This window comes from Thermobia domestica, chromosome 4 (assembly GCF_964235325.1).
Source record: "Thermobia domestica chromosome 4, izTheDome1.hap1.1, whole genome shotgun sequence".
Lineage (NCBI taxonomy): Eukaryota > Metazoa > Arthropoda > Insecta > Zygentoma > Lepismatidae > Thermobia > Thermobia domestica.
Genome location: NC_137457.1, coordinates 327,435,171 through 327,458,121, shown reverse-complemented (window position 1 = coordinate 327,458,121; position 22,951 = coordinate 327,435,171). Strand labels below are relative to the sequence as shown.

General features: G+C 37.8%; 1 protein-coding gene across 1 annotated transcript in view; it reads left to right on the top strand.

Moving 5' to 3' along the window:
- The window catches only part of TppII (Tripeptidyl-peptidase II), a 92,276-nt gene that overhangs the window by 42,177 nt on the left and 27,148 nt on the right, over positions 1-22,951 (top strand). The window contains exons 12-18 of the mRNA XM_081756820.1: positions 3,233-3,389; positions 4,214-4,398; positions 7,019-7,173; positions 10,514-10,731; positions 17,782-17,907; positions 19,487-19,595; positions 22,096-22,340. Coding sequence (XP_081612946.1) covers positions 3,233-3,389; positions 4,214-4,398; positions 7,019-7,173; positions 10,514-10,731; positions 17,782-17,907; positions 19,487-19,595; positions 22,096-22,340 — 1,195 coding nt within the window. The remainder of the gene's footprint in view (positions 1-3,232; positions 3,390-4,213; positions 4,399-7,018; positions 7,174-10,513; positions 10,732-17,781; positions 17,908-19,486; positions 19,596-22,095; positions 22,341-22,951) is intronic.

Genomic DNA, 22,951 nt, shown 5'->3' with positions numbered 1-22,951 from the left:
ATCGCGTTTTTTTTTTCTTTCTCACAGTTAGTATTAATCTGATCTTGACCAAAGATAACATAGAAATATACTTTACCCCATTAGTACGCATATAATGGTATTTTATGAGAATCCTTGACTGGTATAAGGATACCTAGAGAATAGGCATGAAATATAATTGTTGAATTTTTCCTGGCGACGTGATTTTAGTAAGTCTTTATAGGCAATCAGCCAGGTGAATGTATTAACATCCGACATTTCGAGTGCGACATTGCATTCTTCTTCTGGGATTGTAATGAAGAGACGGGGATGTGGGCATGTGTATGAATGGGGACTAGTGATTGGCTGAGGGAAATACTGGCTTCTGATTGGCTGAGGAATGTCCTCATTCAATAGCTCTGCCCCTAAGTAGTCACCATATATCCATGCGCATATCTCCTGTCTCATTACAATCCTTGAAGATGAAGGCAGTGTCTGCATTAGAAATATTGGCTGTCAATACATTGACCTGGCTAATAGCCCGAGAAGACTTACTAAAATATAATGGTTATTTCTTTTCCTCTCATTATTCTTACGTCACTTTTGTCACTAATACGCATATCTCTGTCATGAATTCTCCCGATAAAGGCTCCAAAGGGGATGAAATGAGACACAGAGGAGAAACACTTCTTGAGAGCGTGCACACTGAAACTTTAAAGAAAACACTCCATGATTAGTGTATCTATCTGGTTAATATTTAACTGTACATGACATTGGTTTCACATACAACGGTTTTAAATATATAAAAATGTAAAACAGTAAATTTTGCCTGAAATGGAAGGGGATATTTTATAAAATAAAATAATTTGTTTTGCAAAACTTCTCTACTGCACACACCCACACACTGTATACATGTACACTCATGTCCAAAATTATTGTCGCATGTCTATAAACATGTTCTTGTACGAATATAATTTAATAACGAATTCGCCCGGTATTTCTTATAATGTTAGTATGGGTAAAATCGACAAAGACATGTATGTTGGAAATTTCATGTCAAAAGAGCAGTAAATAAGAACAATAAAACGAAAATAAAACTCTCTTGTCTATTTAGCAACATTTTATTTTACTCATTGTAATTTTCGTATTTATAATTCTTTTCCTATGAAATTTACCACAAAATACATTTCCCGATTATACACATAATATCAGTATTAAAATTACTCTGCAAAATCATTATCAAATTGTATTCTTACAAAAAGACAGTTATAGATATGCGACAATCATTTTGGACATGAGTGTACATGCATAGTAGATGATGAGCCCCGTGGTGAGGAAAACTATAGTAGCTTTTTTTCACAATATACGAGTATATAGACCTAGAAAACCTGGAAAAGTCAGGAAATTCGTGCTTACCACATAAGTAGGAACCCTGATCGAGCTTTATCACTGCAAAAACTTGCATAAGAGCTGGGTTGAAACCCTGGTATAGGAAATACCAGAATAGGTGATTTTCTCGAGTTATTATTTGACAGTTGGTAAACATAGTTTGCAGATTGTGATGATAGTAATGACAATTGCAAATGATGATATCACGATGTATTTCTGCTGTGTTCTGGAAACACACAAAATTACTGTTTTCGGTTTCGTGAACAAAACTGATATTTCGAAATGTATTGTGGTTCTCTGCCTGACGCACATCGAATCAAAACGTTTCTTTAGGATCCTGTACCGGCATCTGAAGCATTTTCTGTTCCCTTACTATTAACTACTCTAGTTTGTATTTAGTCAAAGGAGGTTGGTCAAGATCGGCCTTTTTCGCCTATGATAGTCATAAAAAGTAAGTCACTTAAAGAATCCTGCAAACAAAGCACCGTTGTTGATATTCTGTCAGTTGAGACTTTTTTTTTTTTTTTTTTCTAACTGTAAGCAACAATTTTAGCATTAGGCACTGTATGAACTATTTACTACTTGTTTTCCTGAAGACTAGAGTTAACAAACTTACCAACGAGCATTCATGTAGTGTGATTCTTAAAACGCCTCATACTAAAATTATTATTGCAAGTTCGAAAAAACGTCTAAACTAGCAGAACATTAACAACCATGCTTTTTTGGGGGTGGGTTATGAGTATTTTTACGTTTTATGATTATTATAGGCCAAAAAAATACCAATCTTTATCCAGATTCTTTTTGTACAGAATTTCGCTATCGTGTTTAATGTTACGTAAATGCACTTATGCAGTGTTTCATCGTCTGAAACTTTGAAACGGTGTTTGTGCGAGTACAAATATATCATTACTTCTAAGAACTCCTTCGTGGCTAAGCAGTTAGCGTACGCGTCTTTGGCGTGGGAGACCCGGTTTCGATTTCCGGTGGGAGCTCATGTTCGGATTCCACGTTAATGCGTAGGTTCCGTTTCGCATTGCCTCGCTGCTAAAAGAGACGTTAAATTTAAACTCAAGCCAACATCATTGCTCTTAATTTTACCTTCTTAAGTCTCTAATGTACATTTTTAACTTCGTTGCTAAGTGGTTATCGTACTCGCCTTTAGCGTGGGAGACCCATTTTTGATTCCCGTGGGAGCTTACGTGGTTCGGGTTCCACGTTAATCAGTAGGTCCACGTCTCATATAGCCTTGCTGCTCAATGGGAAGTTAAACTCATTTTAACTTTTCATTGCGGAAAATAATTGTAGGAAGTTTTATGTTTTCGGCGATTTCGTTGAACATTAAAACCGATGATTTTTTTAAAATCAGAATCGAATGACACCATTATATATCAGTTAAAAGTTAACAGGTGATGTTTTAAGAAATAGAACCGAAAATGACAGAGGATACTGTCGGAAACATTCCGGTAAATAAATATTAGGGACACATTTCAAAGCAAGTTCTAATTTGATCCTGAGTTTATTCCATTATTAAAAAAGTATTCGTTAAGATTTTTGGTAACATCTGTACTTTAAAAGTTCTGTACATACCTATAATAAGACTATTTCTTGTGACAGTGTTTATGGTTTTGAGAATTTTTGATTCATTCATTTTAGACAAAGAGTTGGTAATCACTTAGGCAGGTGTGAATTTGCTGATAACAGGATTCAAACTTACTGTTCTTGACTACAGATGAAATATTTTATCTCTGTACGGTTATTAGCACTGTCTATTTACATTTTTTGTAGTTTTACTTTCAAAGGCGTGTCTGTATGTTGCCTGTAATAATATATGAATAATTTTTTTATTTGGCGTTTTGAAATATTGATTATTATTATTCTTTTGAAGACCCAGCCCTAAAGATCGCATTTAACTTAAAATTGGTGTTGACATGTCCGGAGCCGTGGGTGAGTTTTCCTTCGCATCTGGATCTCATGTATGTTAACAGGATGTTCTCTGTCAAAGTGGACCCCACAGCACTTCCAACAGGATCTTACACGACAAGGTATTGGAATTTTTCATAGAATGCTTTCTTTTAAATTAAGATTTGAATTTACTCTGGGTTATTTCTGCTATCTTTTTAAATAATAGTAAAGCGTAGGGTAAAAATAAGGGAGTGGATTCTTGTTCTTCTGGTTAGTAGATATTTGTGCTCTTTTTAGGTTTTACCAATTCTTTTTTCTTCTTCAGTGGACGGGTGGGAAGAAACGGAAAAACCCCGAAGAAAACCCGCATAGGAATTTGTCACTTGTGTTTGTGCTTTTCTGTATTTCATTTAACTTGAATAATACTGTGGACAAGAATGCTTAGAGCATTCCAAAATTCAATAGCTTAATCAGTGGTATTTTTAAGGTTATGGTGGTAAATTACAGTAGACTCCCGAGTATCCAACCTAATGTAGTGGAAGGTCAGGCCAGATAATAAAAAAGGCGGAGTTCTATGAACTCATTTCTTTATGAACATTAAGCATACCCCAAGAACAATTTACGAATACAGTACTGTACGTACTGTGCAGTTATAATCAGGAACAGCGGCAAGCGTACTGTATTAAGGTCCGTTACACACTGACGAAACAATGAACAAGGAGCAGAACGCTGCTTTTTTCCTGTCACAACTTGTATTTTGCACACGACACGTAGGAGGGTCGTAGCAGACGCCTGCTTCCAATGCCTTGGCAATGTTGCCAATGCAACGCCTTGCCTTCCTCATTTAATTACGATAAAAGAAAATAAGGCCGGATACTCGGGAGTCTACTGTATTTTCTTTATTTGAGACATTTGTGCCTTCCAGCACATGAAAATTAACAAAACCATCTTGATTTTGTTTCAGTATAAAAGCGTATGATGTTCACTGTGTACAAAAAGGCCCTGTGTTTCAAGTGCCAATAACGGTAATAAAACCTGTAAAAGTGCCAAACGGCAGCAAGCCTGAATTAGAGTTTACAAATGTTTCCTTCAAAGCGGGTACAGTTAAAAGGCATTATGTCTTAGCACCGGAGGATGCTACATGGGCAGGTAAACTTACTTTCTTATTTACTTGCTTAGACATAGTATTATGTTCGAACTTTGTTCAAGTTATCAAAAAAATACCTATTTCTTATTTCTTTTACTGTTAATGTTTTCAGAATGACTGACTCAAGAAACTTTTTAATTATAAGGAATTATGAAAAGAAAATATTAGTTCATTCAAACACATACATAAACATAAGTGTGTTGTTCAAAATGCTACTTGATTTAAAAGGATGCATATTCAGTACTATAGTTACGTAAAAACACCCAAGTTACATTTACAGGGTGGGTCAAAAGTCACGAAGGGGTTATAACTTCGAATAACTTTTATTTATTATTATTATTATTATTATTATTATTATTATTATTATTATTATTATTATTATTATTATTATTATTATTAATCGTTAGTTTCCATTTATATCTCACAGACGTAAAAACCAAGGATGGGAGATTGTATACACTGAGGTGTGGAATGTAATCTCCAGTAGGTGCCAGCTATTATGGGTCTCACAGATATGGCCGTGTGTAGCACATGATTCATGACAGGGGTGGACATTTCTGGTCCGAGTGCCCGTATTTCTGCACGAATATTGGCCTTGAGATGCAGTATAGTTTGTGGTTTGTTTACATACACTTCATCCGTCAGATAACTCCAAACAAAATAATCAGCGGGAGGACGAGTTTATGTTGGTATTCCTCGAGATGATGCGATGGCCGAAAATGGTCCTCAGGAGCCCAATTGTGGCCCTTGCCGTGTGTGCTCTGGCCCCATCTCGTTGAACCCACATTTTAGGCATATTCTCCACTGCACGATACGCAATAAATAGTCTCAATCATGTTTCGATATCGATCACCAGTCACCGTTGCTGTATTTGCTTTATCATCTTCAAAGAAGTATGACCCATTGATCGGTTCTGATGTCATGCCACACCGTACAGTGCACTTCACAGAATGCAGTTAGTGCTCATGCATGGCGTGTGGGTTTTCACTGAGAACAGAAGTGTTGACCTCTGTCATGAACCATGTGCTACATAGGGCTCGTATTTGTGAGGCGCACAATGGCGAACACTTAACTGAAATTATATTCCACACATAAAAGTAAACAATTTCCCATCCTTGGTCTTCAAGTATGTGAAATATAAATGGAAACTAATGATAAATAGAAAGGTTATTCGCAGTTATAACCCCTTCGTGACTTTTGGCCCACCCTATATATAACTATAGTAGTCACTTGTTTCGTTTCTTAATGCAGAGTAAAATTTCAGATACTTCTGTTACGTGCATGAATAACTTTTAATCTAGAAAGTGCATTCACACAGGAGCGCCAAATCCCTAATCTTCACATTGTACACCTCACTCTTGATGTGACCCCATGCAAAGGCGTTAGATCAGGCGAGCGTGCTGCCCAAAACCGTGCTGAATCTTGTTCAATCCAGCGTCCTCGGAACGTCTCGTTGAGTCAATCACGCATTATATGCGCAAAATGCGGTGGGGCGCCGTCTTGCTGAAACACCACCGGATGCAAAATGTTATTGGTAAACAGTTGCGGCTGCAGGAATTGCTGAAGCATGACCAGGTATGATGTTACCGTGATTGTTATGTTCCATGATTATGTTCGGTTGTTCTGTAGCCCATACGCTGGTGTTATGACGATTGAAGAGGGTAAGATATGAAAGGTAGCCTCATCACTGAACAGGACGTGTGCCAACGAATTTTCATTGTTGACTCCCCCAATTAAGTGCGTGCTGTATAGTCCTCAGGTTTAAGATGATGAAGTGCCTGGATGTGATAAGCCTTTTCCAGTACAAATTGCAAAGATTACCACACAGTGGACTTTGGGATGCCTTGTTCCCGACTGAGACAACGTGTCGACGGTTTTAGCTGCTCGATCGTCTGTCGTATGTTCTTCACAGTTTTCTGTGACGTCGATTGCCGCCCAGGACGTTTCTCGTCACCAACAGTCCCAGTTCGCTGGAACTTGTTGGGACCAAGCCTCTTATTGTTGTTCACGTTGGGGCTTCTGTATAGTAACGTCGGCGAAACCATTCTTGGACGTCAGCAAAGGGTAATCCATTGAGTCTCCACCTTATGATGTCTGTTGTTGTGCAGTTCAACGTCTTTCAGATTACCTGCAATAAAGAGAAAAATATTAGTTTTCCAAGAAAGGTTCGGAAGTTCTCGGGCACACTGTATGTTACCTCACCTTCCACACTTTTGTTAATACTGTGCAATATCAACTGCAAATTGTCTCTAAGTGTCTATTTTATTAATTGTAGTTAAATATATAATTTCTAATATCTCCCAGATCCCGATCTAGCTGTCGACAAATCTTATGCTTTAGACATACAGGTTCAAAATTCTCACAAAACAATAGGTCCATAGTAATGCTTACTCATGTCTGGGATGTTGGAAGACTTTTGAAAGGTATTGTATCTAATAACTAAAAGCGATAATATATTTTACACCATTGCACACTGAGACTTCTTGAGGCTTCACAGGACACATTTTTGAACTAATACTGGGTACCTTTTGAATTTATTTATTGGTAATGACACTGGCTTTTGTAAAAATTAAAAGGTATATTTATTTATTTATTTATTTATTTATTTATTTATTTTTCTAGTTTTACGATTACAATCAAAAGATAAAGAGAAGAATAGTAGGTTTGTTCTTCACTGCCTTCAGCTACGCCCTCAGCTAGTTTGCAAGACGCTAGAATTCCACAAAATGGTGAACTTAGCAGACAATGGAGAGAATGTGCAAGGATTTCCTGTCAGAGTAAGTAGTTTCATTGTAGAAATTATATATATATATATATATATATATATATTTTTTTTTTTTGTATTTATTAAACAATAACCAGTCTTCCGAAAGTACTACCAGTTTTTTTATTTGTAGAGTTGTTGTTTGTTCGTCTTATATAGCCTCGTTGATAAAAACAAAATTTAACTCAAGTCAATCCAGCTTGTTGTTTGAGTTTTTTAAATATCCCTTTTCTGGATCGCATTTACTCTTGTCACTGTAGAGCAAAAAAAGGTAATAGATAGCCATCGATTTAAGCGTCTCGAGAATCGACATTTCATCACTATTCTTAACTCTTTACTAAAACTGAAAGTAATGAAAATTCCCTACAACTTCCAGTTTCAATATTAATCTACATAAAGGAGAAACAATGACATAGCGAGTTTTTTTTTTTTTTTTTCATCGATTTAGCGTTCTAACCTTCTATTGCAGTGGTTCTCAATCTAATTCCTGTCACGACCCCCATTTTACCACATCCTCTTGCCAGCGACTTCCTTATAATTTCTGGTTTGTAATAAGCTTGTTGTGGTATTTTTAATATACCTATTGCTGAGATGTCACGATATCCATCTATTTCTATAACAGTAGAATTCATTTCTTGTATATAGTGGATACAGTAAGTTCCGTAAAAGCGAGTAGATTAAAACCAAATTTAATCAGTTCATTCACATTACAAATATCCAATCCAATCCTGTTTCAAAGTGGAGGCCGTATGAAAATTCTAAAACTTCATAACTCCCTTAATTTTGGGACATATGATAAAAGATAGTGATTTCTAATTTTGGTTAAAAAAACTTGGACAGTTGTTAAAAAAAAAATATATCGAGTATTTTAAATGACTTGATAATGTGCGTCACGAAGATTGAACTGGACATTGCCGCACTAGTGAAATCCCACCATGCTCAGGTATCTCATTAGCTTTCAATTTTATTTATATTTCAATATGCAGGTTTTGTTGCATTTGTATTTTTATGGTATTTCAATATACAGTTCTCATTAGTTTCATATCGTACCTCTTTCATTTAAATTGATTTTTAAACAACTCTGCACCTGCTGAAAATGTTTAGTAGATCTATAAAAATATGCTTATCACAACTAAATTCAAAATAATGTTTAAAAATATTTTCCTGCATTAGATTCTAATTATAATTATCTCTTCCGCGACCCCCATGAAACCGTCTCACGGCCTTCCTAGGATTCGCGACTCCCAGGTTGAGAATCCCTGCTCTGTTCAAACCGAAAAGCGGTTTTCTGCAATGAATTGAGCATCCGAGGAACATACTCCCTCTCCACTCTAATGTCTCTACTAATACCGGAAGTGGTAGAAAACAATTACGACTACCTTTCTCAACATTAATTTACAAGATACCACACCATATAAACCAAACCCATTCACGTATTTTTTTCATATATGCATCTATCTTGTTGAAACCTGGAAAGGAGTTGTAAAACTGTTAATAAATGTTCTATTCATTCTTTAAGCCACTATATTTTCTTTATATAGTTTGTCATTCCATAACAATATTTCGTCTGGAAACATAAGATATGTTAAGTCCAGAAAAAAGAAAACTACTACAGTTTTTGAGTTATTCAGTTTTTCTGTTACGAAATGTATGGGGAAAACAATAAGAGATGAATTAAAAGGTCGACAAATGAAGGTGGATAACTAAATACCTAAATCATGAGTTAAGTTCAAGGTATATACAGTATCTCTGACTGAGACGTAAAATGTCGGTTGTCCACTTTTGATGCAAATTGAAGGAAGCCCATATCTGAGCATGGCTTTTTAGTGGTACAAAGTTCATAGTCCACCTATCAATAATTCAAGAAATGCAAAGTAGTATAATGTCTGTGGCCCTTTCAAGATTTAGACGTAAAAGGTCGGAAAAGGACTACCAAACCTAATCCTGTAAATATTTGACTTTTGTGACACCCGACATTTTACGTCCGAGGAGGCAAAGATATAATCTCATAATTTATCTCGTTTTACTAACCCAACTAACCAATGTGGTCCCACGTAGCGTAGTGGCTAACACTCTCGCCGTTGGTTTGAGAAATCCTGAGTTCGATGGATAGGTGTAAAAGCATTTTCAGGCTAGCCACCCTGAGTAAGATTTTTCCTGCATTTTCCCAATTCACACCAGGCAATACCGGGATGGTACCTCACATAAAGATAGGCCGCTTCCATTCTTTCCCATTTCTTTCTTCTTTCCTCACCTCCCTGAATAGTGTGCTTGCCAAGGGATGTCATCCCTCATACGTGACGTGACGGTCCCAGGTTCGATCCCAGCTCCCGCCAAGTGAACTTTGTGGTGGACAAAGACCGTGTGCGTAGGTTTTCTGGGGGTTCTCCCATTTCCTCCCATTTTCTTCATTCCACCATTTCATTCATTTCTCATAATCACAGTCTCCTTTAGCCTAGCCGGCATAAGCGTGGGACTTAAAACTTACGAGTTCATTCCCTCATATGTGACAGGCTAAAATGGCCATAGCTATGCCAAATGCACAGAAATATAATTCTTGTACTTACCAGGATCTCCTAACCCTTTCTTAACATTAGGCTTAGAGAAAGTAACATTGCAAAGATATTGAAAAGTCAGTTCACAAGTTGAAAATTCAGAACATACAGTTTTCGCAACACTAAGATGACTCTCAGTGGATGTTATTCAGTTCTGTCCGAACAGTTGTATCCTCTTACTAGTGACATTGTAACTTAACATGTATCCAAAGACGTTGTGTATTTTTGGTCCCCTTTTAACTATGATTAATGACTTACACATGTGGATTTGGGAGGGCACTTGTCTTTTTTTCTCTCTCTCTCTCGCCCCCCCCCCCCCTTCCCGCGCCAACGAAAGGTAGATGCTCAAAAATGAATACACTGACCAACTGCCTGCATATGGTTCATTCCTTCTCAACGGAAGAAGAAAGATTTTCTGCTGAAAGTGTAGAATAACAAAACAACACAAAGCATTTGAGTTTCCAGGCTACTTTTATCTTCGCCAAAACATTTAAGACATTGCATTCCTTTCTCAAGTGACAGAGAAAATCAGCTTTTACTCATCCCGTGTGATGGCCGAGAACTATCCAACAGTTTGAATTTCTTGGCAACACCGGATTTCGGAGAAGATATCTGTTTCACTACTATGTAGTGAGAGAAGAAGGTTAATAAGCCAATTTTCTATACCACCCACTAAGCCTTCAAGCTTTTGCGAGAAGATTAAATTCAGAACGTATAAGTAAAGAACTAAATAAAATTTTACAACCGTGGACAGTTGAAAGTACGATTGTATAAAATAACTTTTCCTTTCTTTTGCAGGGTGGCCTTGTTCTAGAAGTAGTGGTTGCAAAATGGTGGGCTAGTCTCGGTGATGTGGAAATAGACTATAGTTTATCCTTTTATGGCTTAAAACCTGATTACCCGTCGATCACAATGCACGGCGGCGATGGTATTATGCAAGTTGAAGTAAAAAGTGGGCTACGACATGAAGACGTAGCACCTACGATAACATTAAAAAACCAGGTACAGGTTCTCAGGTATGAAGACATGGTTTCTATGATTCTTTTTTCGTTCAAATATATAATTAACATTTCAGATAAACTTTTTTCTTTTTTTTCTCAGCAATTGTTATTAACATAGGGATAGGATAGACTTTTAATTATAGTCATCGTCTGGGATAAAGTATGATGTTACTTTACATTAAAACTCAAAACACTAAACGGATTTAAGAGAGAGTGAAAAAAAAAAGTATGATTCTACTTACAAGTTTACGCAATTCCTGAATAATACTTCCATTTCCGAGCTTTCGACTCTTCCCTGGAGTTTTGGTTACGGAAGATAACAAAAGGAAAAATAAAAACAGTTACAGGTCAAATGATGTGATTAACCCTTTCGGGATATTTGGTACGAATTTATACGATGGAGTAGTGTTGTGTTTCATTGCTTATTAAGCTCATATAACGCGTAGTGATTTTTTTTTTTTTTTTTTTTTTTTATGGTCAAGTCAAGCATGGACCAAAGAACATCCTAGATGCGTTTTGGAATCGGATGGTCAACTTGGCGCCGCTAAGTGGGGGTGCAGGGGCGTGACATTTTACTTTCTTAAGAGAAATTTCAAAAATTTTTCCCGTCGTTGGTTTTTCAAGATATAAGATTGAAATTTTGCATACGGATTGTGTGCACTTTTATTTTATTTTATTTATTATTATTTATTTTTTTGAGATCTCTACGTGAACCCGAGCCCGAGGGCGCAGATTTTCCGAGTTTTTCCCCGAATTCCCCGGTTTATGTGTAAGATGCGGACATGTTGGAAAGGGCACGTAATACTGAAGAAAATGGCGTTTGAACCATGACGCTAGGCCAAATAGTAATGACGCAGTAAATTTTTTAGAATATATATATATATGTGTGTGTGTAAAAGAAATGGATCATCTTTAGATTTTCAAAGATTTTTCCGCCCTTTGTTTTCAAGAGAGAGGTTTGAAATTTTACACACGCATTGTGTACATAACTACGTATTTTTCGAGAGATTTTCAGATCCCTACGTGAACCCAGGCCCGGGCTAGAGAGGCACAAATTTTTTTATTTTTTTATTTATTTTTTTTTCGAAAAGCTCCAGGTTTTTCCGTTTCTGGTGTATAATACGGACAAGCGAGTGGTACCGTTGAAAAGGATGCTCTTTTTTTTTAAGTGTGAACTAATCCTACGATAAGTAGTAATGAAGCAGTACCTGCTTGACTGAAAGTGTAAAATTTATCTCAAAAAATGGTAATCCTAAAAGGGTTAATAAGGCTGTTGTTTCAGATCTGACGTGTGATTGCTGTTTTGACAAGATGTGTTCATCACCGTAAATCCATTCCTTTTATTTTCCCCCTCCCCCCCTGATTGTATTTTTCTGCTTCTTTTTGTTAGCGTCCGTGACTAAGATTCCAGGGAAGAGTCGAAAGTTTATTCAGGTACAAGTGCAAGTATTATTCAGATACTGCCTAAATCTGTAAGTAGCTCGATACTTAAGAATTCCCGAGCGTGGCTATAAATTGAAGCGTTTGGAGGATAAAGGTGTCATGTTACATTTTTTTGAAACGTTGCATTCTGGTGGTTCATGCACGTGTTATATGTTAATCATGCTACGTAATACATTATTTAGTGAGTCCTCGTCTGGGTGCAGATATTTAGGAACGATGAAGACGGTATGTTAACGGACAAAGTTGTGAAAGTAAATTTTCCCGTCATATTCAATTTGTTACATAACACCTTTATCCTCCAAACGCTTCAATTATCTGAAGCAAAAAGTAGTAGTTTCGTCAGTAATATAATAGAAGTTGCGAACCATCACATTAACTTTTCTGGTTTCCGTATCTTAAATTAAATAATGTCAGAACGTAGAGAAATGTAAGCAAAAGGCTAACACTCACCGCAGAAAACAAAACAAACCACTCTTTTAGAAAATACTTTCGGAGAACATTATCTTCATCTCAGCCTAGTCACAATTCGAAAAGGATTTAAAACTTGGGATTATATATATATATACTAGCTGAACCTGCGCTCTCTACACAGCGCATCATTCGCATATGAGCATAAATCTCCTTCTCATTCCTCACAACATATGTACATGTCCCTTTACCGACACAAGTGAAAGACGTCTTGATTTTAAAAAAATCGGCAAGGGGTATCATAAAGGGGAGATTTTTTCGATTATTTTTTCTCAATATCTCGCACTGTTTGCAAGATTTGAGCCTACTTCTGGTTGGAGTTTCTAATTTATGTATGACCAGTGTTTTCTTTCTTCTTGCATGCAGCATGTAATAAGCAAATACATTACATACACAATTAATTATAATGTCAGTTATATATGGTGTTCATTGGGCAAAACACTCAAAAAATAAAGATTTATCTTAAGACTCGAGAAATGGTTATCCTTCCTTTTCACTATTATTTGGCCATGGAACAAACGCCTGAGACATATACAACCCCAATATACAACATTGTGGTGTTGGAATGTATAACATACAGGATATGACGCTTTTTTTAAATTTCAACGCTTCCAGCGTACCCTAAAAAAATGTAATAAAGAAATAATGGCCATGCTTTTTTTTTTTTTAATATTCAATTAGAACTGAACAATCTACGCAAAATTTCCAATCGATCAGTGAAAACGCCATCTTTCTAGAGCCTGTAGTTTTCGAGATCTCATTGTCGAAAGGAAGGCCACAAACATATAAATATAGTTTAAAAGAACTCGGAAGATGGAAGCACAACTCACATCCATTGATTTTAGAGAAGGCTTACTAAAATACAAAGGCTTTGAACAATAATTTTATATCATAAACTTTATGAAAAAAATATAGTTAACTAATTTAGACTATTTAAAGTACAAATACTTAAAATGTTTCTCTCTGTTAAACGTGAAATCACACATAACCGTAAATGAAAGATTTCAAAGCTAAAGTTATAGGTTGGAGCTCAGGCGCATTTAATTGCTATTGTAGCATTTTAATATATATATATATATATTGTCACATTAAATGTCAGTATGACAATATATATATATCCAGGGGTAGAACAAAGAATCTAAAACGTTTGCAAAAGTGTGAAAATCATACCTAGTATGGTATGGGGTCTCCTTTTGCGTCTAAAACAGCTTGGATCCGACGTGGAATGGACGTATACAGCTCCTAAATCGTGGTGTAAGGAATTTTGTACCATTGCTCCTCCAAAACATGCTCCAGTTCCTTAAGGGATGCTGGTGGAGGGTAATGAGACCAAACACGCCTTTCTAAGTCAGACCACAATGGCTCAATGGTGTTCAGATCTGGTGATTGTGGGAGGGACCCAAGGGAAGTGTGATAGCTCCTGGTCATGCTCCTCAAATCATGATTTCATCGTTTTTGCAGCGTGACAGGGTGCCAAATCATCTTGGTAGATGCCATCACCATCAGGGAACAATATTTGGGCCGTGGGTAGAACCTGGTCCCCCAAAAATAGCCTCATACAAATTAGCATTAATCATTCCATGCAGGGCTATGATGGGACTTGCAGAAAACCACGATATCACTGCCCATACTGTAACAGAACCACCCCCATGCTTTAAAGTTGGGAGCAGACAGTTTGTATCATAGGCCTGCGACGGTGTTCTCCATACGTAAACACGACCGGTTGTTGGAAACAAGGTGAAGGTCTATTCATCGGACCACATTACGTGTTTCCACTGCCCATGAGTCCACGCCTTGTGGTCCTTACACCACTCGATACGCCTCTTCGCATTTACTGCTGTGACCAGGGGTTTGCGGATAGCGGCCCTGCCAAGGAATTTTCATTTTAAGAAGTTCCCGTCTCATTGTTTTCGATGAAACCGGGTTCTGTAGGCCGGAATTGAGTTCAGACGTAATTTTCATTGCAGTGTCTTCTTTTTAGCTGCTACAATCCGTTTTAATGCCCTCCGGTGCCTATCTGACAGGATTGTCTTTCGACCACTGCTGTGCTTTGCAGACGTTGTTTGCCCATGAATTGTGTATACCCTCGTGACATTGGACACAGGTCTTTCGATACTCCCACAATGTTCGCCACTAAAGCTCCAACCAGACGAGCACAAACAATCATACCTCTTTGGAAGTCTGTCAGGTCTCCCATTTTACCGCACCACTTTCACACCACGACACTCACAGGTGAACGGGTTACTTCTGACGGAAGAGGAAGATCCACATGACACATTGAAAAGAAAAAACGATCGGCAATCGCAACACGTGTTGTACAGTTGTACAGTGGAGGGCCAAACTTACGTGTCCTGTATGAAGTGTTTTTAGATTTTTTGTCTATCCCCTGTATATATATATATATATATATATATATATCAGACAAAAAGGAATATTTGTAGCAAAGTAGCTGAGGATATTTGCAGATCGTGATCTCGTAGCTTACAGCAGTTATCCAGATTGGTATCTCATCCCAAAGACAATAACCCCAACATTGCTAATTCATGTTTGGTAGAGAAAGCAAAAACAACTGAAAAAAAAAAAAAAAAAAAAAGCCTATTACATTCATAAAGAGAAACCTTTACTGAATTTAGATAAAGTAGACAAATTCGATTTGGAGCAGTCTTCTTACTACTCTCATTTCTACCGTCTGGAAGGTAATGAAAAAACAATGAACAATAATGACAAATGAGTTACCATTAATATCTTTATGTCCGACAAGAAGATTTACGCGTCGCATACTTGAAATTCGTTTTAACCAATTTTACCCATGGATATTTCTACCCATGTTTTAAATCCTTTTCGAATTGTGACTAGATCTCCGAAAGTACTTCCTAGAGAAGTGGTTTGTATTTTGCAGCATTATTTTTATTGCGGTGAGTGTGAGCTTACATTTTTCTAAATCTTATCACCGCTCGCAATACAGTGATAATGTCAGAACATGATTATTGATATAAAATGATATACATGTCTTTCCGTTGTCAACGGAAATAATACAGCACCATATGGAAAGTGAGTTTTTTTTACTTATCAGATGTTCAGTTTTTGTTTTGTTTTGTGTGTATAAAGTAAATCCCGACGCAACTACTGTCGCGATCTGGCGTTCACTGATGATAGTGTTGTATGTATCACTTTCTCTGTTTTTTTTATATATACCTTTGCGTTATTGTGCTATTGTATGGCTCAGCAAGTGCCCAGAAGACACCCAGTCGGTGATGGCGATCTGTCACAATTGTAAAGGGCAAAAGACGTTTGCCAGTCGTCTTTCTACTTTGCTCTGTTTATAAATAAATATTTTCATTAATTACAACAATAGTTATATACAGTCCTGTACTAAACTGTTACAGGGTCTGCGGTAGCTCAGAGGTAGAGCGTTCACCTCTGGTGCATGGGGTTCTTGGTTCGATCCCAGCTCACGCCAAGTGAAGTTAGTGGTGGACAAACTCCGTGTGTGTGGGTTTTCTTGGTTCTCCCGTTTCCTCCCACTTTCATTCCACCATTGCCATTCATTTCTCATCATCACCGTCTCCTTTAGCCGAGCAGGCATAACTGTGGGACGTAAAACTTAATTTCGTTCCATTTCTAAATTGTTACATCTTGTAACGTCGAGTCTGAAAGAAGCCTTAAGTATTTAGTTCCATTATATATATATATATATTTGTCAATTGACCCAGAATATGATCATGAGGTTAAGTTTGTTGAGAAACATGATTATGTCAATTCTGTATCGAATTGTATTTTTCTTGCGTGATATGACTACTAATTTAATATGATCACTAATTAACGCATCGTTGGTAATTCATGGTCCTAGGTAAACCATGATAGCGCGAGCTTAAATTTACAACTACTTAATTGTCTTTTTGGGGGCGCGGTGGTAGAGCGTTCACCTCCGGTGCTTGGAATCCCTGGTTCGATTCCAGCTCGCGCCGTGTGGACTTTGTAGTGGACAAACACCGTGCTCGTGGGTTTTCTTCATTCCACCATTTCATTCATTTCTCATCTTCACTGTCTCCTTTAGCCTCACCGGCATACCGTGGGACTTAAAACTCAAAGATTTCATTTCATTGTAATTATTATTTTTTTTTTAAATGAGCTTTTAATGAACGTAATTAGCTTTCAATTCTACGGAATGTTACAAAAAATTTATCACAATATTTTGCAAATATAGATGCCTCACATTAAAATAAGAAACATAGTCGTATAAACCTAGGGTTGGAAGTCCATAGTTTCGTAGTTATTGGATGCCAAAAACTTAAAATAAAATGGACTTAAAAAGCCCATAGTTTCTCTACTATAGGACCGATCGTAGTTGGGTCAAGACATCACTGAGTAGCTAGTATGTGAACTATCCAATTATCCATCTTTCAGAACCTCCAGTACTTGCACAATAATTTTTAGAAAGGCTGTTTTTAAGTACTTGATCACTCTCCACGTACCTCTCTAAAAATTGGTGTGCAAGTACTGGAGCATTCTTAAACATGGATATTTGGATAGTTTACATACCAGTTCCTCAATGATGTCTTGACTCTACTACGATAAGTCCCATATCTATGAACTTTTAAAGTTCACTTGTTTCACGTTTTCGGCACCCTGTAACTCCGAAACTATCCACTTTTGAGCACAGGTGCATATTAACTTTTTTTTTCTTATTATTATTTTGATGTCAGGAATCTGTTCCCAAAATTTTGTAACACCCTATATTGTTCGTAATTTTTAAGAAATAATTACTTGCTGTCGGCAATCATTGTCGCCTTCATCGGTGATTCAAGGTAACTTGCTTTGTTTTCCGTATACACAATGTACTATTATAAATTTGAATTCCAGTGCTTCCTACTTGGATTAGTCATAGTCGTAACTGGAAACTTGCTAACGATAGTTCTCATTTTGTTTTAGTTATTGACTTCCCTGTGCTTAACTTCTATAACTTGGAGTCCTTTGTTCTTAATATTGTATACTTAATTGGGGTATTCTAATACAAGGAATAACATTTCATTAGTTATACGGGTATACGTAATAGCGACAAATGCATGCAAAAATTGTATTGTTGTGCTCTTTTACCTGCATTAATTGAATTTGAAATGTTACATATTTATTGTACGTTTCTTTTGTTTCTAGGCCGACGGAGTCCCGCATCAATCCTTTAGGTGCCCGTGACATCATCCCACCGAGTCGGCAGATATACGAGTTGCAGCTACAGTATAATTTCCATATAAGCAAAGCAACGGAAGTTATTCCCAACAGGTAAAAGCAGTTAAATACATGACTTTTTTAAAAATATATTATTTAGAGTCTGTTTTCAGTCTTATTTTTGTTACAATTCATAAAGTGATGTGAAAACTTGGATGCCCTACTTTATACGTAGTGTAGGGGACACCATGGCTCCCTTCTGGTGCCAGTGGACCCTAATTCGATCCCACACGATGCTAAGTGGACTTTGGTGGGCAAACACCGCGTGTGTGAATTTTCTTTGGGTCCTTTTTTTTATTTTTTTATTTCATTATCACGTCTCCGTTAGCCTCGGAGCATAGACGTGGACGTTCAACTTAAAAAAAAAAAAGTACATACCAAAATTGCCTGCAGTTTTTATATAACTCCTGCAGTCTCTAATTTTTCGATTTATATCTTTCAACATAATGCCCATCCACGTGTACACACTGCAGTCTTTGTGTCTTACTATAAAGGGTGTATGTAAAGTCTTTTGGGCAGATATACATTTAGTCATCGAAATCAATATAAGAAATTCAGTGTGACTTATGTACAGAGTTTGTCCGGAAAGTAGAACTAAATTAAAAAAGAAAAATATTCACAATTTTGACACATTGACTTTGTAGTTTTCAAAATATGCCCCTTCTGCATCTTCACAGCGTTTCCAGCGACTCTGCCAATCACTGAAGGCTCCCTGGAACGCAGAAACTGAAATGCTCTTCAGCTCCCTTGTTACGGCCTCTTGAATGGTCTGAACTGAATTGTGATGCCGTCCTTTCATGACCCTTTTCAGTTGGGGGAAGAGGAAGAAGTCTGCAGGAGCTACATCTGGGCTGTAGGGTGGCTGGGGAAGCTGAGTGATGCCATGTTTGGTCAGGAAGTCCATGACACCAAAGGTGGTGTAGCTCGATGCATTGTCGTGGTGAAGCTTCCTGATCCAGCAATTGCTGGACGGACGCGGGCGACTCGTTTTTTGAGCCTTTCAGGTACTTCCACGTAGAATGCTGCATTCACAGTCTGATCAGGCGGTACAAACTGTCTGTGAACTACTCCTTTGCAGTCAAAAAAGATTATCAACATCAATTTTATTTTCGACTTGCTCATGCGGGCTTTCTTTGGAGCGAAGTGAAGCGGGAGTGTGCTATTCAAAGCTTCGGCGCTTTTTCATGGGTCTCCCTCACAATTTTACCCAGTTTGACGCAAAACTTTACCGCGAAACGCTGTTCTAACAAATGATTCATTATGGAGATGACAAGGCACCTTAAAATGGGTTCACCCTAAACTCAATCTACCTCCGTGAAGGCTTGGAAGCAACTGGCGACTGATGCGCTGGTAGCTGAGACTCCCTGCCACCCAACCAGTGCAGTAACATCCCCCATCTTGACCACATTTTGGCGGGAAAAAAATCAGTCCTACTACTTTCCGCACAAACCCTGTATTTGGACTTCAGTTACATTCAAAATAAAAAGTTAATGCACGTAAATCTCAGATTATGATCAGAGATTACCTTATATGTGCATATGGTTTAGTTGTATTAGTACTGTTACAAGATTTGCTTTAATGTACATCTTGAGATAAAATACTTGTGATTGTATTGTTTTTCCTGCCATTTCAGTACTCTTCTTAGTGATCTTCTCTATGAGTCAGAATTCGAATCTCAGCTGTGGATGCTTTTCGATGCTAATAAACATCTAATAGCGACAGGGGATGCGTATCCATCTAAGGTAAGATTGGATTCATTCTTTTCTAATATTTTTTTAAAAAATTCCCTTTCTCCCTAGATTTTTTTTTTTTTTTGCTTAATAATAATGAACTCACCTTCCACTCGCTGCTGTGCGTTTTGTTTAAGAGGACCGGATGGAACTTTGAACATGATCCCTCGTCCATAAACTAGAAGGAATAATTAAACACTTTGTAATACTTTTGTCTTGTAAGTAGAGATGCAGAAGGGAAAAAGAAAGATAGAGAGTGAAAGAAAGAATAAAGAGGGAGAGAAAGAAAAAGAAAGAGAAAGAGGGGGCAGAGATAAAGAAAGAAAGAAAGAGGAGAGAGAGAGGACAGAAAGAGGACAAAAAGAGAACGAAAGAGGAGAGAATGAATTATGAAAGAAAGAGGACAAAGATAGAAAGAAAGGAAAGAGAGGAGACAAAGAAAGAAAGGAGAGAGAGAACCAAAGAGGAGTGAATGAATTATGAAAGAAAAGGAAAGAGAGAGAGAGAGCGTGCTTGAGCTTTTTTAAAGCAGTAAAACAATCGAATTAGTTTATGTAATCGTTTTATATTTGTCAATGCCTAGTCATGAGTCAGTACTTCGGAAATGTCAACAAATACAAATAAACATAAAATTACGCGCATTAAAATCATTTCCCCAAAACTCTATTCTTTCATTTCAGCATAAACTGAATATTCATAAATATTGATGTGAAAATATAAAGGTAACCAAGGAAGTTCTCCCGCTTTTTTTGAGGTCTGTGTTCCATTGGCGCTCACACCATGACTTGAATGCAAATGGAGATAAGGCGAAAGTCAATTGTTGGTGTGGGTATATCCAACATACTACCTGGTTGTGACAGTTCAGTTACATCGTGAACTTGTTTAAGGACAGAATGAACATGGGACCTCCACAGAGCGTCATAAGGGCGTGTATGCTGCGACTTCAAACTGGGGTCAAACGCCGCTGCAGCGGGGTGGAAGATATGCCAGGGCTTTGGTAAGGGTGTCGTGATTATGCGGACAGTGCAACGGTGGTTTAACGAGTTTAAGGATGGTGGTGAAACACTCGAAGACGCTCTACGTGCCGGAAGACCAACACATGTACAAAATGAAGATCTTCAGGTAGCAATTGAGGCAAATAGTGGCCAGAAATGTGAGGAACTGGGGCTATAATTCAGTGTGAGTGGAGAAACCATTCGGCAGCACCTCCATCAACTTGGGAAGCACTACAAATTAGGTCGATTGGTCCACATGATTTGATTCCAGGCCAGAAGGCAACGTGTATTTCTTTGCTGTTTCGTCTGAGAAAAGAGCCAGTTTTGGGCAGAGTGTTGACATGTGACGAGAAGTGGGTTCTGTACGAAGCTCCACGGCGCCATCATCATTGGTTAGCATCCCATGAACCGGTTCCAAAACAGCCGAAATCAGCACTGCATTAGAAGAAGATCTTCCTATGTATTTGGTGAACTGCTCGCGGCATCATGCATCGGGAATTGCTATCAGCTGGTCAGAACATCAATGCAACTGTGTACTGTGAATAGTAGAGCCGATTTCAAGAAAACTCAAAACTCTGGAGCCAGGAGTTGTGAATCGCAAATATGTTCTCCTGTTACATAACAACGCTAAGCCTCACGTGGCTAAGATACGCGGAACACCATTCTACGCCTAGGATGGGAAACTACTGCATCCGCCATACTTCCCGGACATTGCATCTTCCGGTAAGCACTTGTTCCATTCCTTGGACAATCACCTTAGAGGACGCCGGTTCAAATCCCTAGTAGAGGTGCAAAATGGACCTTCGCTTCACGGTCCACCAAGTTCTACTGTGAAGGAATCCATGGCCTTCCAGAACGTTGGCAGAAGGTCATCGATGCTGATGAGGACTATTTTTGACCTTCCAGGTACGTCTTAGGTGAAATACGGATGTTCGAAGGTGGTGCGTGAAAAAGCGACAGAACTTTCTTGGTTATCTTTATATTAATGTCTTTAAAAAGTTGGTTATTGCTATGACTACAATACTTCTCGCGTATATCCCGTTCTGTTAATCATGAATAACACACAGCATAACCGCAATATCATAAAACTGTGTTTGTATAAAGACATCAACTCCGCATTCGGTTATGGAATGAGCGGTTAGCGTACGCACCTTTGGCGTGGGGGACCCGGGTTCGATTCCCGGCGGAAGCTTATGTGGTTCGGATTCCACGTTAATCAGTAGGTCCACGTCTCATATATCCTCGCTGCTGAACGGGACGTAAAACTCTCAGTCAACTCGGTTATGGAATGAGGTTTAAATAAATTTTAAAAAAATAGCGTCGAGATTCGAACCTGTGACTTGCCTATTGCAAAGCAAGAACACTAACCACTAATCTTACATCCATTGATTGTGTCAGGTATGTCGAAGGTTCCAAGGAAGATCCAAAACCTAGACATAACCGTTCTTTGTTTTTTTTTTTTTTTTTTTGTTTTGTTTTGTTTTAAAACTTTTATCCAACTCTTTATGCTTTTTCAGTATGTGGTTAAAGTGGAGAAAGGAGATTTTGTATTGAAACTACACGTGCGTCACGAGAAGAAGGATTTGCTGGAGAAGTTGACGGACCTAGTGATGCTGCTGTCTCAGAAGCTCCCTTCGCCTGTTACCTTGGACGTTTACAACAGCTATTCCCAGGCGATGGTCGCTGGAAAGAAGTTCGCCATGGTTACACTCGCTCCAGGTTCTATCTTGCCTATCTATATAGCTCCGCTGAACAATGAAAAGTAAGTTTATAATTAGGACGTACTTTGTTGATTGGTTGATTTCAAGTTACTAGTGTCCCTTTTAGCACTCAGATAATACGAGACCTAATCTATGGAATGTGAACTACATGAGTTCCCATCGGGAATTGAACTAGGGTCTCCTAGCCGCGTACGCTAAACATATAGCTATGAGGAATTTCAGGACGTATGTTGTGAGTTGCTTGTTTTTCAGTGAATAGTTATTAATACTAGTATGTACGTTGCTCTTAAGAAATACAAACAATATACATAGCTTACTACTCAACAATGTACAGGGTGTCTATCGGTTACGAAATCAGTAAACGGTCATGAAAGCGAAGAAAAAGTCACGAAATTTAGCATTTGGGTCACGATTTTTTTTTTATCTCTACAAATATAAGTAGAGACTGGAAAATTTTGTTCTAACGTCAAAATTCAACCACCAAAAGTGTCTATGGTCGGGTGTAGACGCTACCAAATCGCAAGCGAAACACGCTTCTATTGCATGCATGAAAAATTAAATGAGGAACATGAAAGGCAAAACAAAATCAAGATGGAAACAGAATACCTCAAAGAGTTGAAGAAGAAGAAAAGGAGATTGTCACAACAGAACG